A 17,074-nucleotide genomic window follows, 5' to 3' on the forward strand; every position below is an offset into this window, starting at 1 on the left:
CCAATTTTTTAATTTGAAAATCGAACTGCTTTATGGGAACCAAAAGTATAGAAATCAGTAGTCTAGATCAGTGATTCTCAAACTGTGTGCCAGGAGATTTAATAGGAGTTCAGAATTATGGTAAAATATTGCATACCACATTGTTTCCCTATCTCCATCCCTCCACTTCCACTTTTATGACATGGAATGGCATATTAATGGTTCTGAAAAATCATTCATTAAAGCAGCATGTTTGATATTTAGTTCAGGCTTTTCTAAATCTAGTTTTTCTCCCCACCTTAACCACTGGTTAATATCCTGTGAAACATGGTTTGAGAAATATTCCATATCCAAATCACTCAGAATAATTTATTAGAACCTACAGTTTGTTGAGAATTTAGTATATTCCCGGTACTATCTCGTTTAGATGAAGTGAGCTACCCAGTGTCACACAACTGGTTGGTTATTCTGTGTTTCCAGTCCGATTGTGTGTGTGTGTGTGTGTGCATGCATGCATGCATTTAAGGTGGACAACGTGATGTTTTGAAGTGCACATACATAGTTGAAATGATTACCAGTCCAGCTTTGTTTTGCTTCACATTCATTACTCTAACCACTTAGGCTGTTCTGAAACATTGCTTAGTTCTCATTTCGAGGCTAAGTACCTAAGACTAGGATATTCAGAAGTTCATTTTATATGCCTTTTGACTTCCCTAACTACTAGAATATGGTTAAGGGAAGTATGATTTTATCAGAGCATATACTTTGTAGGTGATTTTAGTGACTTTTAATCCCAGGTTATTTTTCTTTCTACACAATGCTTGGAATGTAGAGCTTAGAATTTTTGCTGAGTGAATGAATGTTGTCACTTTGTCAAAGAAGATTCTGTCAGCCTAAGCTAAAAGCAAGAAAGTACATTTTACTTATAAACTATTGTGGTACACATCAGAGCTAAACATCTATACTTTTTGGCTCATTTATCATTTTATATTTATGCCACTGGGTTGTTCCCTTTCTTGCTGCCTTTAGTGTGAGCAAGCCAAAAACACTATAAATCTTTTCTGCTATATTATGTTGTCTGAGGTTAACATTTTCTCTGGTAATTCTTGTAGTCCTGTGTGTTTCTTCCTTAGAAAATTTGGCTTCTTGACCATCTGATCAAGCTTGTATCAAGTAACACTTTGTCTTGTGACCTGATTTTCTGCCTTGGTACACAATGAGCTAAAGAAGCTTGGTTGATTATGCACTCCTGTTTGGAATCTGTAATGTCAGTGTTCAATCATGGCCTGAATTAAGGAACAAAATGGTAAAGGTGGCTGGGTGCGGCGGCTCACGCCTCTAATCCCAGCACTTTGGGAGGCTGAGGCAGGTGGAGCACTTGAGGTCAGGAGTTCAACACCAGCCTGGCCAATGTGGTGAAACCCATCTCTACTAAAAATACAAAAATTAGCTGGGCATAATGGCGGGCACCTGTATTCCCACCTACTGGGAAGCTGAGGTGGGAGAATTGCTTCAGCCTGGGAGGCAGAGTTTGCAGTGAGCCAAGATCATGCCACTGCATTCCAGCCTGGGCAACAGAGTGAGACTCAGTCTCAAAATAAATAAATAAATAAAGGTTGTGAATGTGAATGTTACTATTCTTAGGGGGATGAAACTATAAATCAAGGTAGTTTTATTGGCCTGGAACTGAATCACAGCCCTTCAAACAGTATTTAAATTGTATAGGTATCCTTGTGTAACACTGAAACTGTGGCCTATTGTTTTCCTTTTTAGTAAACTGATTTTCTTTATTAATAGCCAAGTGAACAATTGCTTACAACTCCTTGAGCTCAGAGAACTAATTTCAAAATGTTTAGACTGGAAACTTTTTCTTGTAATGAATGAGAGGTATGTCTTCCTTAATTTCTTGAAGGAGAGTTGAGAGAAAGAAGTCAGTGAGGACAGTATTTGTACTCTAGAAAGAGATTTTCACAGAGACCTTGAGGATAATGGTGGAACTGGGAACAGAACTCAGAAGTTCTGTTGTCTTTGTTTTGGGGTTCACTTGATGCTTTTGAAAAGGAAGGAGGATGTATAACCTGGCTTGAAAAGGGAACCAGTCTCTGTGACCTAGTGACGAGACTTAGCATCAGAGTAAAAGTATAGTGGGTACTGGCCTAGGAGCTGTGATGTGTGGCAAACATTTTGTGTTCTTAATCCTTCTAATTAGAAATTTCTGACTGTCTTGCCATGTGATACTCAAAGAGAGTATAAACAATAGAATGTGACTAACTTAAAATTGTGGCTGTCAGACTAGACAGAAAATGGGCTTCTTTTTTTTGACACTTTAATCACCATTGGAACTTCTGTTTTAGATAAAATAAACACTTTAAGTTGATAACGAAGAGGTAGAAAAACATAGCTGTGAAATTAGGAAAAAAGTAGTAAGTCTTTATATTACATTTGATGTACTGAATAAGTATTGGATACAAACTTGTATAGGTTTCAAGAGTATTTAAATTTCACATTATGTGACCTGATATAAATAGGTCTGAATTTGTAGCTCCTTGTCCTCTAAGGTGTCACGTATTGTGATAACTAATCCTTTGAAATACCGGAGGCAAAAGAAATAATGCATTAAAACCACCCTTTTCCTTTCCTTCCTATATTTCTAGTGCTTTGTGTCCTCTTGGGCTGTTCTTTTAAGTGGGTAAGCATCAGGGCTAAGCTATGCTTAGGGAGTTGTTCTTGATTCAGAACCTGCTACTGAGTATCTTCACTAGAGTTGTTTACAGTAATCTTTTAGAGCCTAGGGGGAAAGCAGCTTAGTTTGGTGGAAACAGTTGGGTTCCTGTTTCCAATGATTCTAGGTAAGTAACTTAGGTTTTTTGTTATGCTTTTCTTTTACAGATGGGATGATAGAAATGACTCGGCTGGGCGTGGTGGCTCACGCCTGTAATCCCAGCACTTTGGGAGGCTAACATGAGAGGATTGCTTGAGCTCAGGAGTTCGAGACTAGCTTGGGCAACATGGCAAAACTCCGTCTCTACAAAAAATATAAAAATTAGCTGGGCGTAATGGTATTCACCTGTAGTCCCAGCTACTCAGGAGGCTGAGGTGGGAGAATCTCTGGAGCCTGGGAGGCAGAGGTTGCAGTGAGCCGAGATGGTGCCACTGCACTCCAGCCTGGGCAACAGAGCGAGACCCTGTCTCAGTTTAAAAAAGAAGAGAGAAGTGAGTTACTGAATTAGAAATGAGTTACTGAAAAAGAGAGAAATGAGTTACTGAGGGGTAAGATTTTGTGACTGCATACATTGGAAATATTTTGGGGAGAGGTTTGTTGTGAAGACTTGACGTATTAATAGGTAAGCGTAGGATAGATTTCCGTAGTGCCTGACATATAATTGGCATTTGATTATTATTCTTGATTTAGTGTTCCTCCCTTTAAAAGCATAGTTATTTTCTTTCTTTCTTTCTTTCTTTTTGACATGGAGTCTCACTCTTTCACTCACTGCAACCTCTGCCTCCTGGGTTCAAGCAATTCTCCTGCCTCAGCCTGCAGAGTAGCTGGGATTACAGGCATGTGCCACCACGCCTGGCTAATTTTTGTATTTTTAGTAGAGACGGGGTTTTGCCATGTTGGGCCAGGCTCGAACTCCTGGCCTCAAGTGATCCTCCCTCCGTGGCCTTCCAAAGTGCTGAGATTATAGGCTGAGCCACTGTGCCTGGCCTAAAAGCATAGTTATTTTCAATCAACATGGTATAATGAAAAGAAGATGTAATTTTGGATTCAAGAAAGACCAAGGTTTAAAGCTCCTTTTCTTTTTCTTTTTTTTTGAGACGGAGTCTTGCTGTGCGCTCTGCGCTGTGCCCAGGCTGGAGTGCGGTGTCGTAATCTTGGCTCACTGCAAGCCCTGCCTCTTGGGTTCATGCCATTCTCCTGCCTCAGCCTCTTGAGTAGCTGGGACTACAGGCTCCCAACACCATGCCCAGCTAATTTTTATGTATTTTTATTAGAGATGGGGTTTCACCGTGTTAGCCAGGATGGTCTCGATCTCCTGACTTTGTGATCTGCCCGCCTTGGCCCTCCCAAAGTGCTGGGATTACAGGCATGAGCCACTGCGCCCGGCCTAAAGCTCCTTTTCATCCCTTGGGCAATGTTCTGATTTTCTATTATTGCCTAACAAGTCTATCCAAAATGTAGTGGCTTAATACAATAACTTATTATTATCTCTCATGTTTCTGTGGATTGACAGGGTTCAGCTGGACACTTCTCCCCTTAAGGTCTTTCATGTGGTTGTGGTCAGATAGTACCTGGAGATGGGGCCATCTGAAGACTCTGCCCTAGGCTGGATCCAAGATGGTGTTTTCCTTTTACTTGTCTGATGTCTCAGTGCTCTTTGAGATGGCCTCTCTATCCAGCAGAATAGCCTAAACTTATGTGGCTGCTCAGGGTTCCAAGAGTTAGGAAGTAGAAGTTGCCAGGCAGTTAAGGGCTTTGGAACTGGCATAGTATTGTATCTATTAAAGAAGTCACAGGGCCTCCCAGATTCAAGGGGCTTGAGAAATAAACTGCATGTCTTTAAAGGGAGTGGGAAGGTCACATTGCAGAAGAATATATGGGCTGAGAGGTCTTATTGGGGCTGTCTCTGGAAGGCCATCTGGGCACAATTTTTTTTTCATTTTCTTGTTTGTAAAATAGCAATAACAATATTTACCTCACAGAGTGGTTAAGTGGAATAGCACAGTGTCAAGCACATCATGTGTTTAGTAAATATAAGTAGACTTCCCCCCTTAATTCTCTAACATAACAAATTACTTCTGATCTACTTTTATTTTAAATGGCCGCAAGTTTGCTCAGTATATGGTTTGGTTAACTGTTTCTTCACCCGACTATGTTTCTCAGACTGTTGTAACTTAAAACAAACTTTATCATGGTAAATTTCAAACACATCAAAGTAAAGAGAATACCACATTAACAGAATAAGGGACAAAAACTGCATCATCATCTCAATTCATGCAGAAAAAGCATTTGATAGATCCAGCACGCTTTCATGATAAAAACACTCAACTAGGAATAGAAGGAAAGTCAGCATATCAAAGTGTATTTATGAAAAGCCCACAGTGGCTGGGCCTGTTGGCTCATGCCTGTAATTCCAGCACTCTGGGAGGCCAAGGTGGGAGGATCACTTGAGTCCAGGAGTTTGAGACCAGCCTGGGCAACAAAGTGAGACCTAATCTCTGCAAAAAATAAACACAATTAGCCAGGCATGGTGATGTACGCCTATAGTCCTAGCTACTTGGGACACTTTGGTGGGAGGATTGGTTGAGTCTGCAGTGAGCAAAGATCGTACCATATCACTTCAGAATGGGCAACAGAGCAAGACCCTTCCCACCCTCACCCACCCCCTCCCCCCAACAAAAAAAAGCCCACAGTGAACATCTCATTCAGTGGTGAAAGACCGAAAGCTTTCCCCCTAACATCAGGAACATGGCAAAGATGCCCATTCTTGCCACCGCTATTTCAACATAGTATTAAGAGTCCTGGCCAGAGCCAATTTAGGCAAGAAAAAGAAAAGCACCCAAATTAGAAAGGAAGAAGTAAAATTATCTCTGTTCACAGATGATATGATCTTATTTGTTGAAAACCCGGAAGCTGGCTGCAGTGGCTCATGCCTATAATCCCAGCACTTTGGGAGGCCGAGGCAGGCGGATCACGAGGTCAAGAGATCGAGACCATCCTGGCCAACATGGTGAAACCCCGTCTTTACTAAAAATACAAAAATTAGCTGGGCATGATGGCAGGCATTTGTAGTCCCAGCTACTCGGGAGGCTGAGGCAGGAGAATTGCTTGAACCCAGGAGGCAGAGGTTGCAGTGAGCCGAGATTGCACCACTGCACCCCAGCCTGGTGACAGAGCGACACTCCATCTAAAAAAAAAAAAAAAAAAAGAAAACCCTAAACATTCTACAAAAAACCCTGTTATAACTAATAAATGAATTCAGCAAAGTTGCAGGATACAAAATCAACACACAAAAATTAGTTATGTTTACATACACAGTGAACAACTTGAAAAATTAAGAAAACAATTCCATTAACAGTAGCATCAGAAAGAATGAAAGTTAGGAATGACCCTAACCAAAGAAGTGAAAAATTTGAATATTAAAAACCATAAAATACTGCTGAAAAGAATTAAAGAGCATACAAATAAATAGAAAGACATCCTGTGTTCATGGATTGGAAGACTTAATATTGTTAAGATATGAATTCTGCCCAAAGCGATCTACAGATTCAACAGAATACCTATCAAAATCCCAACAGCATTTTTTTTGCAAATAGAAGTTTCATCCCAAAATTAATTTGGAATCTCACGTTACCCCTAATAGCCAGAACAGTTTTCAAAAAGAAAAACAAAGCTGGAGGACTCAAACTTTCTGATTTCAAAATATATTACTAAGCTATGGTAATAAAACTAGTGTGGTACTGGCATAACAACAGACATATAGACAATGGAATAGAGACTCCAGAAATAAACCCTTGCATATGTGGTCAGATGATCTTGGACAGAGGTGCCAGGACCCCTCTGTGGAGCAAGGACAGTCTCTTCAGCAAACAGTGTTGGGAAAACTGGACTTTCACATACAAAACAAAAATTTGGACTCATATTTTAGACTATATATAAAAATAAACTCAAAGTGGATTAAAGACCTAAATATAAGACCTAAAACTGTAAAACTCCTAAAAGAAAACTTAGAGGAAAGGCTTATAACTTAAAACTTAGAGGAAAGGCTTTATAACTTTGGATTTGGCAGTGATTTCTGGCATATGACACCATAAGCACAGGCAACAAAAGCAAAAATAGGCAAATGGGACTGCATCAAACTTAAAAACTTTGGTGCATCAATGAACACAATCAACTTGAAAAGGCAACCTGTGGAATGGGAGAAAATGTTTGTAAATTGTGTATCTGTTAAAGTATTAATATCCAGAATGTAGAAAGAACAACAACTCAACAACAAAAGATCAAATAAACAGATAAAAAAATAGGCAAATGACTTGAATAGTCATTTCTCCAAAGATGATAAACCAATGGTCAAGACACATTTGAAAAGATGTTCAACATCACTAATCATCAGAGAGATCCAAATCAAAACCACAATGAGATATCACCTCACATCCATTAGGATGGCTACTATTAAAAAACAAACAGGGAATTACGAGTGTTAGTGAAGATTATGAGAAATTGGAACTATTCTTGTGCACTGTTAGTGGGACTGTAAAATGGTGCAACTGTGATGGAAAACAGCATGGCAGTTCCTCAAAAAATTAAAAATAGAATTACTATGTAATCCATCAAACTCACTTCTGGATATGTATCCAGAAGTATTCAATGCAGGACCTCAGAGAGATATTTGCACACCTATGCTCATAGCACATTCAGGATAGCTAAGAGGTGAAAACAACCCAGATGTCCTTGATGAATAAATAAAATATGGTATATACACACAATGGAATATTATTTAGCTTTAAAAAGGAAATAAATCCTGTCATATGCGACAGTGTGGGTGAACCTTGAGGATATTGTGTTAAGTGAAATAAGCCAGTCAAAGACGAATACTGTATGCTTTCACTTATATTAGATATTATTACTGAAACACCAGGGATGTGTTCTAGGTTATGCTGCTTGCTGCACAGAAAGCCAGTTGCTGAGACGATGAGTTTTGCCAGAGAAGGAGGTTTTAATTGGGTGCTGTAGCTGAGGAGAGGGTAACTCAGTCTCAAATCCATCTCCCTGGCTGACTACAATTAAGGGCTTATATAGCAGGGAAGAACTGTAACTACATGCAGGAAAATAGGAATTAGGGAGAGATAAGGAAGAGAAGTTGGTCAACAGGAAGCAGGAGGTCACTTAGGCAATCACGATGGGTTGAGGGGTTTGAGGTTTCATTGTTTAGATGCAGTGATCTGGTACGTTTCAGTTCCTTGATATCATCTGGGAGACCTGATGGTTGGTTTCCTGAGAAAGGAACTCAGATAAGACAAATGTAACTTTTTCAAGTTTTAAGACTGGGAGGGTCAATTTCTATCTTTATTCAAAAGAAACTGTAATGGTCAGTTCTATGGGACAGTTGGGTTGTTGGTATCAGTATCAAAAATTATAAATTCATAGAAACAGAGGTAGAATGGTGGTTACCAGGGAATGAAGGGGAGAAATGGGTTGTTGTTGTTTAATGGGTATAGAGTTTCAGTTTTGCAAGATGAGAAGGTTCTGGAGATGTTTCACAGCAGTGTGAATATACCTAACACTTCTGAACTGTACACTTAAAAATGGTTAATATGGGCCGAGTGTGGTGGCTCATGCTTGTAATCCTAGTATTTTGGGAGGCTGAGGCAGGCAGATTGCTTGAGCTTAGGAGTTCAAGACCAGCCTGGGCAACGTGGTGAAGCCTCATGTCTACAAAAAATACAAAAATTAGCTGGGTGCAGTGGCATGCACCTGTAGTCTCAGGAGGCGGAAGTTACAATGAGTTGAGATCATGCCACTGCGCTCCAGCTTGGGTGACAGAGGGAGACCCTGTCTCAGAAAAAAAAAAAAAAAGAAAAAGTTAAGATGGGAAATTTTTATGTATTTTCTACCACAAAATGTGTAGACAGAATAATACAACAAATCTACATGTATACAGCTTCAACAATTATCAACTTATAACCAATCTTATTTTATTTCTGTCCTCATCTAACACCTTGTCTCTTGATTAGTTGGAAGCAATTGATAGAGTTTTTGAGCTCTTAGAGTGAAGGGGTGGACCCTTAACATAGCTGGAAATCATGGGAAAGCTAGTGACTTGTGTGAATCCAGAAGAAAAGTGGTACTAGTAAGTGGAGTGATACGAAGTCTTTATAAGGAAAATATAGAAACAGGAAATATAATAACTTTAGAGTATCATTTTGGGGTTTCCAAGTATCTAAGAGGCAGATTAAAGAAATGGAAGTGAGATAGTTTTTTGAGACCAGACTTTGTTCTGAAATCAGACTTAAGATACAAATGTGCATTTTTTACTTTGATAATTAGAGAATGAAGATCTTGTGTATTCTAAAAAATTCTCTGTTTTTCCTGTAATGTTGATTGCAGGAGGATAGTCCAGGGCTGTGTGGTTTGTTTTATAAGTAGCTACTTTTATCAAGAATAATTAGCAGAGCATTTGGGAAGAGTTTTGGCTTTTCTTCCCTGAAATCAAAATATAACTATTTAGAAAGCTTTTATTGTCGCTTATAAATGGAAGGAGTACTTGTCACTTCCAAATGACAGGAAGAACCATAGAGCACTTCTACAGTTTGATTTATATCTCTTAAGTGTCATGTTCCTGTGCGGGAGCTGTAGTGGTTGACAGCCTGGTTCCTAGAACTGAGAGGTGAAGCTGGCTGAGCTTCTGGATTGGGTGGGGACTTGGAGAACTTTTGTGTCTAGCTAAAGCATTGTAAATGCGCCAATCAGTGCTCTGTGTCTAGCTAAAGGATTGTAAACACACTAATCAGCACTCTGTAAAAATGTACCAATCAGCACTCTGTAAAATGGACCAATCAGCGCTCTGTAAAATGGACCAATCAAGCAGGACGTGGGCGGGGACAAATAAGGGAATAAAAGCTGGCCGCACCAGCCAGCAGCAGCAAGCAGCTTGGGCCCCTTCCGCGCTGTGGAAGCTTTGTTCTTGGCTCTTCTCAATAAATCTTGCTGCTGCTCACTCTTTGGGTCTGCACTACTTTTATGAGCTGTAACACTCACCTGGAGGGTCTGTGGCTTCATTCCTGAAGTCAGCGAGACCGTGAACCCACGGGGAGGATCAAACAATTCCGGACGTGCCAACTTTAAGAGCTGTAACACTCCCTGCGAAGGTCTGCGGCTTCACTCCTGAAGTCAGCGAGACCACGAACCAACCAGAATGAAGAAACCCCAGACACATCTGAACATCTGAAGGAACAAACTCCAGACACACTATCTTTTTTTTTTTTTTTTTGAAATGGAGTCTCGCTCTGTCACCCAGGCTGGAGTGCAGTGGCGCGATCTCGGCTCACTGCAAGCTCCGCCTCCCGGGTTCACACCATTCTCCTGCCTCAGCCTTCCCAGTAGCTGGGACTACAGGCGCCCGCCACCACGCACGGCTAATTTTTTGTATTTTTAGTAGAGACAGGGTTTCACCGTGTTAGCCAGGATAGTCTCAATCTCCTGACTTTGTGATCCACCCTCCTCGGCCTCCCAAAGTGCTAGAATTACAGGCGTGAGCCACTGCGCCTGGTCAGGACACACCATCTTTAAGAAGTGTAACACTCACCGGGAGGGTCCGCGCTTCATTTTTGAAGTCAGTGAGACCAAGAACCCACGGGAAGGAATAAATTCCGGACACAGAACCGTGACTGGGACCATGTGAAGTGGGGACTTCACATGATACCAATAGGAGATCGCACCACTGCACTCCAGCCTGTGCGTCAGAGTGAGACTCTGTCTCAAAAAAAAAAAAAAAGAAAGAGATTAGATGCCCCTTGCCATGCAGAAAGTTAGGGAAATAGTGTTCTAGTTGCAGGAAGCTTTTAGGCAGTGCTGAGCTTGATGAGTTCAAAGAATCAAAAGAAGTCCAGTGTGTGGCTGGAACACACTGAAGGAGGGGAGGGGTGACAATGAGATTGTCAAGTTGAGCACAGACCAGCCTTGTAAATCATGTTAAAGAATTTAATTTTAAGTGTTTTTGTAAATAATTGAAATATTTTAAGCTGGGTAATGACATGGTCTGTTTTATGCTTTAAAAAAGATGGTTCTTTTTTGATTTCAGATTGGAAAGGACTAAAAGAGAAGCAGGACACGACTTAAGAGGGAAGATATTCGGGCTGGGCGTGGTGGCTCACGCCTGTAATTCCAGCACTTTGGGAGGCTGAGGCAGGCGGATCACTCGAGGTCAGGAGTTCGAGACCAGCCTGGCCATCGTGGCGAAACACCGTCTCTACTAGAAATACAAAAATTAGCCGGGTGTGGTGGCACATGCCTGTAATCCCAGCCACTCTGGAGGCTGAGGTGGGAGAATTGCTTGAACCCAGGAGGCAGAGGTTGCAGTGAGCCAAGATTGTGCCATTGCACTCCAGCCTGAGTGACAGAGCGAGACTTCGTCTCAAAAAAAAAAAAAAAAGAAAAAAAAAAGAAAGAGGGTAAGATATTTAGTGCTCAGAACCAGTGCTGGCTTGGGTTAAGGTAGCAGCAGCGGCACAAGGAGTATGTAGATGTGGGAAATGTGTTTGTGTTTGGAGTACCAGGACTTAGTGGTGGGAGGTGAAAGAGAGGCGTTATGAATGACCCCTGGGTTTCTAGTATGAGCAAACTGGTATGCCACCTCTCGAGGGTGTGTGTGTGTGTGTGAGAAAAAGCATGTGAGAGAGCATACATATAAGAGTAAGTGAGTCTGGAATTCAGAAGACTGGCCTGGGATAGAGATACACATTTGGGGGGAGTTGGCATGTAGAGAGATTTAAAGCAATAGGAATGAGTGAGAGAGGGAGAGAGAAGAAAGAGGGCCTAGCACTGTGATTTCATTTTTCTATTGACTCTGTTTTTTGAATTTAATTTTAGACATTAGAATAGATAAGGTTAGCTTTCCAAAATCAGTCTCATTTGTATTCGGCATTCAGATAAACTCATATATTTGCATATATTATTGTTATTATTTTTTGATACAGGGTCTTGCTTTGTTACCCAGACTGCAGTGCAGTTGCACCATCACAGCTTACTGCAGCCTCAACTTCCTGGGCTCAAGCAATCCTTTGGCCTCAGCCTCCAAGTAGCTGGGACTACAGGCATGCGCCACGATGCCTGGCTAATTTTTAAATTTTTGTAGAGACAAGGTCTCACTATGTTGCCCAGGCTGATCTCAAACTACTGAGCTCTAGCAATCTTCCTGCCTCAGCTTCCCAAAGTGTTAAAATTATAGGCGTGAGCCACCACGCCTGACCAGATAAATTTTCAGAATGGGAGAGAAAGGGATGGAGTTGCAGCTTTCTGGGAGGGTAGGGGATGAAGGAGTAGAGGAGGACTCAGGGATTTATGTGGTCTCCAGATTACTTCATTTCTGGAGTAGTTTACAGTATGCCCATTATGAATGTGTCTCATCCTTTATGTGTGTAGTGGAGAAAAAAGGTTGAGTTTCTGATCCTCAAGGTAAAGTCAATATTAATAGTTGTCTAAAGTTTTCTACATTCTGGCCCCTATCTGCCTGTCTGCATATCCACATTCATACCACTCCCTTCCAAACCTCCATGCATGCTGTTTTCTATCATCATGGTCCTAGACCTAGAATTTCCTTTTTCATTGGACAAATATTTTAGGTCTCTGTTTCAGTCAGAGCTTTCCCTAGTTCCCCCAGGCAAACTCTGTATTTGTTTCTGTTTCTAGTGTTCATTGGTTATAGCAATTATTGTATTAAATTTGCTGTTTCTTGGTTTGACTGTCTCCTCAAGAAACTAATCTTTTTGACATGAGGGATTTTTTTTTTTCTTTTAAAAAAGCACTTGAGGGCCAGGCATGGTGGGTTATGCCTGTAATCCCAGCACTTTGGGAGGATCACTGGAGCACAGGAGTTCGAGGCTGCCTTGAGCTGTGATTGTGCCACTGCACTCCAGTCTAGGTGACAGAATGAGACCCCATCTCTTTAGAAAAAAAGTGTTTCAGTGTTTGAGTTACCATCCTGTCTTTCTTTGAAGAGCCAAATACAGCTTACATCATCTTCAGGTAAAACAAAATTTAGGGTTCAGAAACTATATGGCATAAGAAAATAGTTGAACTGGGCACAGTGTTTCATCCCTGTAATTCCAGCACTTTGGGAGGCCAAGGTGGGCAGATTGCTTGAGCTCAGGAGTTCTTTCAGACCAGCCAGGGCAACGTGGCAAGACCTTATCTCTACCAAAAATACAAATAGCTGGTCATGGTATGTGCCTGTGGTCCCAGCTGAGGCCGGCAGGATTGCCTGAGCCCTGGAGGTCAAGGCTACGGTGAGCCAAAACTGTGCCACTGCACTCCAGCCTGGGCAACAGAGTGAGATCCTGTCTCAAAAAAAAAAAAAATAAAATAAAATAAAAAATAAAAAAGACACAAAATGGTTGAAAATGTCTTTCCCATGCCTTTGGAGTCTAGGATGAGGTTTAAAAAAAATGTGTTTCTCAGGTCTATTTTAATAGGTAGTTAAAATATACTTTAAAAAATTATTATAAGGCAGTCTCTAAAGTGTATTCTTATCCCCAAAGCTTGATATTACTTAAAAGAAAGATGTATTACTGAAGGAAATAGAAATTGAATTAATGGAATTGTTTTGGTTATTTGAATTGTCATTTCTGTAGGGTATTTGAGAATTGTTAGGTCTTGTTTGGAACCATTGATAAACAGAAGATAGAATAGAACTATTGTACTGCCTCATTGTTCCTAGTCTACAAATTGATTTATGCTGTTATTCAGTTTATGTCTCTCTCTTTTTTTTTTTTTTGAGATGGAGTTTCGCTCTTGTTGCCCAGGATGGAGTGCAATGGCGCGATCTTGGCTCACTCCAACCTCGACCTCCTGGGTTCAAGCGATTCTCCTGCCTTAGCCTCCCGAGTAGCTGGGATTACAGGCGTGTACCACCATGGCTAATTTTTTTTTTTTTTTAAGTAGAGATGGGGTTTCTCCATGTTGGTCAGGCTGATCTCAAATTCCCGACCTCAGGTCATCTGCCCGCCTGGCCTCCGAAAGTGCTGGGATTACAGGCATGAGCCACCACACCTGGCCCAGTTTATGTCTTCTGTATGTACACAGTAAAAAGTAGTAGTCTCTTTCTTTACGTAGTAAAAAGTAGCAGTTTCTTACTTTTTTTTTTTGAGACAGAGTCTCGATCTGTCGCCCAGGCTGAAGTGCAATGGCACTATCTGGGCTCACTGCGACCTCTGCCTCCTGGGTTCAAGCAGTTCTCCTGCCTCAGCCTCCCAAGTAACTGGGACTACAGGCACACGCCACCACACCCCAGCTAATTTTACATTTTTAGTAGAGATGGAGTTTCACCATGTTGGCAAGGGTGGTCTTGAACTCCTGACCTCAAGTGATCTGCCCACCTTGGCCTCCCAAAGTGTTAGGATTGCAGGCGTGAGCCACCGCGCCCAGACTAAAAAGTAGCAGTTTCTATACCCATCATTATTATAATGTTTTACTGCGTTGATATGTATATAGTGGAGCTTTTTTGTTAGATTTGAAGAAAAAATTGGACGATGAATTCATTCTAATTTAAAAAATAGGCCAGGCGCGGTGGCTCACGCCTGTAATCCCACCACTTTAGGAGGCCAAGGCAGGCAGATCACCTGAGGTCAGGAGTTCGAGACCAGCCTGACCAACATGGTAAAACCCCGTCTCTACTAAAAATACAAAATTAGCTGGGCATGGTGGCAGGTGCCTATAATCCCAGCTACTTGGGGGGCTGAGGCAGGAAAATGGCTTGAGTGTGGGAAGCAGAGATTGCAGTGAGCCAAGACTGTGCCATTGCACTCCAGCTTGGGCAGCAAGAGCGAAACTCTGTCTAAAAAAAAAAAAGGCCGGGCGCAGTGGCTCATGCCTATAATCCCAGTACTTTGGGAGGCTGAGGCAGGGGGATCACCTGAGGTCGGGAGTTCGAGACCAGCCTGACCAACATGGAGAAACCCTGTCTCTAATAAAAATACAAAATTAGCCAGGCGTGGTGTTGCATGCCTGTAATCCCAGCTACTCGGGAGACTGAGGCAGGAGAATCTCTTGAACCTGGGAGGCAGAGGTTGTGGTGAGCCAAGATCGCACCATTGCACTCCAGCCTGGGCAACAAGAGTGAAACTCCATCTCTAAATAAACAAATAAATAACCTAAATTTTAAAATAAAAAAATCTTTGACACTCTACCTTTCAGCTGTCAGTGGAAACCACTTAGGTAGCTATGAAGCAATTCTGCAAATATTTTATGGAATTCTATATTTGCCAGAGTATAATAGAAAAAACTAGGCCGGGACTGGGCGTGGTGGCTTGTGCCTGTAATCCCAGCACTTTCGGAGGCCGAGGCGGGTGGATCGCCTGAGGTCAGGAGTTTGAGACCAGCCTGACCAACATGGTGAAACCCCGTCTCTACTAAAAATACAAAAATTAGCCAGGGGCTTGTAATCCCAGCTACTTGGGAGGCTGAGGCAGGTAGATCAGCTGAGGTCGGGAGTTCGAGACTAGCCTGACCAACATGGAAAAACCTCGTCTATCCTAAAAATACAAAATTAGCCAGGCGTGTTGTCGCATGCCTGTAATCCTAGCTACTCGGGAGGCTGAGGCAGGAGAATCATTTGAACCCAGGAGGTGGAGGTTGCCGTGAGCCGAGATCATGCCATTGCACTCCAGCCTGGGCAACAAAAAGAAAAACAAAAAAAAAAAGAAAAAGAAAAAACTAGGCTGGGCTCAGTGGCTTATGCCTGTAATTCCAGCACTTTGGGAGGCTGAGGCAGGAAGATCACTTCAGTTCAGGAGTTTGAGATCAGCTTGGGCAACATAGCAAGACCTCATCCTCTACAAAAAAAAAAATTAGGTATGTTGGCATGTGCCTGTGGTCCTAGCTACTCTGAAGGCTGAGGCAGGAGGATCTCTTGAGCCTGGGAGATGGAGGCTGCAGTGAGCCATGATCATACCACTGCACTCCAGCCTGGGTGACAGAGTGAGACCCTGTCTCACAAAAGAAAAAAAAAACAAAAACTACTTGAGTCAGCAAGTACATAGAACATTTCAGAGCCTCAGCTTGTATACTGCATGTTATTCTGAAACTACAGATACCACGTAGCTTTCTAATGAAAAAGTTTTATTTGTTTCTTCCTTTCTTTTATAGGAATATATATGTCCCAGATGTGAATCAGGCTTTATTGAAGAAGTGACAGATGATTCCAGGTATTGTACAAGCTCATGAATAAATCAGACATTCTATTATCAAAACTATTTTCTCTCAGCATGGACTGAGTAAGTTGAATTTGTTTTACAACTTACACTCTACAGAGAGAGCGAGAGTGAGAGAGAGAGAGTCAGTGAGTGCATGAGCTTGCACAAGAGAGGGCAGAAGAATGGGAGAGGAAAAAGAAAGAAAAATGGGAAAATTTGGAAAGTGATATCATAGCAGATGTGGTGATACGCACTGCTCCTGATTGTATGTGGCATTCCATGTACATCTGTACGCATGTCAGAGTAAATCTGGTAAGTTTTCATTTATTATCTGAGACTTGGGGCTTCTCTTAGATTATTAGTTGGTTTTTAGTGACCACTCTGCTGTCTGAAGGTAAACTGCTGTTATACCTCTTTGGCGGGTTAGGGAGTGACTTCTGACAAAGATACCTAATCAGGTAAACAGGCTGTTCTAGCCAGGAAAACCGATTGTTACTCTGCTTTGAGGAGGCCTTGAGTCTCTTGTTCTTATTAAGATTATTTGGCCAGTGTGGTGGCTCATGCCTGTAATCCCAACACTTTGGGAGGCTGAGGTGGGTGGATCACCTGAGGTCAGGAGCTCAAGACCAGCGTGGTCAACATGGTGAAACCCCGTCTCCATTAAAAACACAGAAATTAGCTGGGTATAGTGGCGGGCGCCTGTAATCCCAGTTACTTGGGAGGCTGAGGCAGGAGAATCACTTGAAACTGGGAGGCGGAGGTTGCAGTGAGCCAAGACTCCAGCCTGGGCAACAAGAGTGAAACTGTGTCTCAAAAAAAAGAAAAAAGAAAAGATTATTGCTGTCAAACTTAGGCCATCTTTCAAGGGTGATATTAATATATGGGTTTGTAATGCTTGGAATTTGTTCTTATTGGCCTTCATAAAGGTATACAGCTGATAAAAAGGGGAAATATTTCTGAAAGTGACTATTACATATTCCTTTTTTGTTTATGTGAACAAAACTATAAAATCTTTTTTCTTTTTTCTTTTTTTTTGAGACAGAGTCTTGCTCTGTTGCCAGATTGGAGTGCAGTGGTTCGATCTCGGCTCACTGCAACCTCTGCCTCCCAGGTTCAAATGATTCTTGGGCCTCAGCTTGCCCAGTAGCTGGGACTACAGGTGTCTGACACTATGCCCTGCTAATTT

The 17,074-nt window shown here is 41.8% G+C and overlaps 1 protein-coding gene across 4 annotated transcripts in view; it reads left to right on the top strand.

The window, feature by feature from the left end:
- Positions 1–17,074, top strand: part of RNF115 (ring finger protein 115) — an 82,233-nt gene that overhangs the window by 19,080 nt on the left and 46,079 nt on the right. For all 4 annotated transcript variants that reach the window (XR_010158862.1, XR_010158869.1, XM_514416.8 and 1 more), the window contains exon 2: positions 15,842–15,900. Coding sequence is in view for 2 of the 4 variants with exons in the window: in XM_514416.8 (XP_514416.3) it covers positions 15,842–15,900 (59 nt within the window). In the remaining 2 variants the exon portion in view is untranslated. The remainder of the gene's footprint in view (positions 1–15,841; positions 15,901–17,074) is intronic.

Source organism: Pan troglodytes, chromosome 1 (genome assembly GCF_028858775.2).
Source record: "Pan troglodytes isolate AG18354 chromosome 1, NHGRI_mPanTro3-v2.0_pri, whole genome shotgun sequence".
NCBI lineage: Eukaryota > Metazoa > Chordata > Mammalia > Primates > Hominidae > Pan > Pan troglodytes.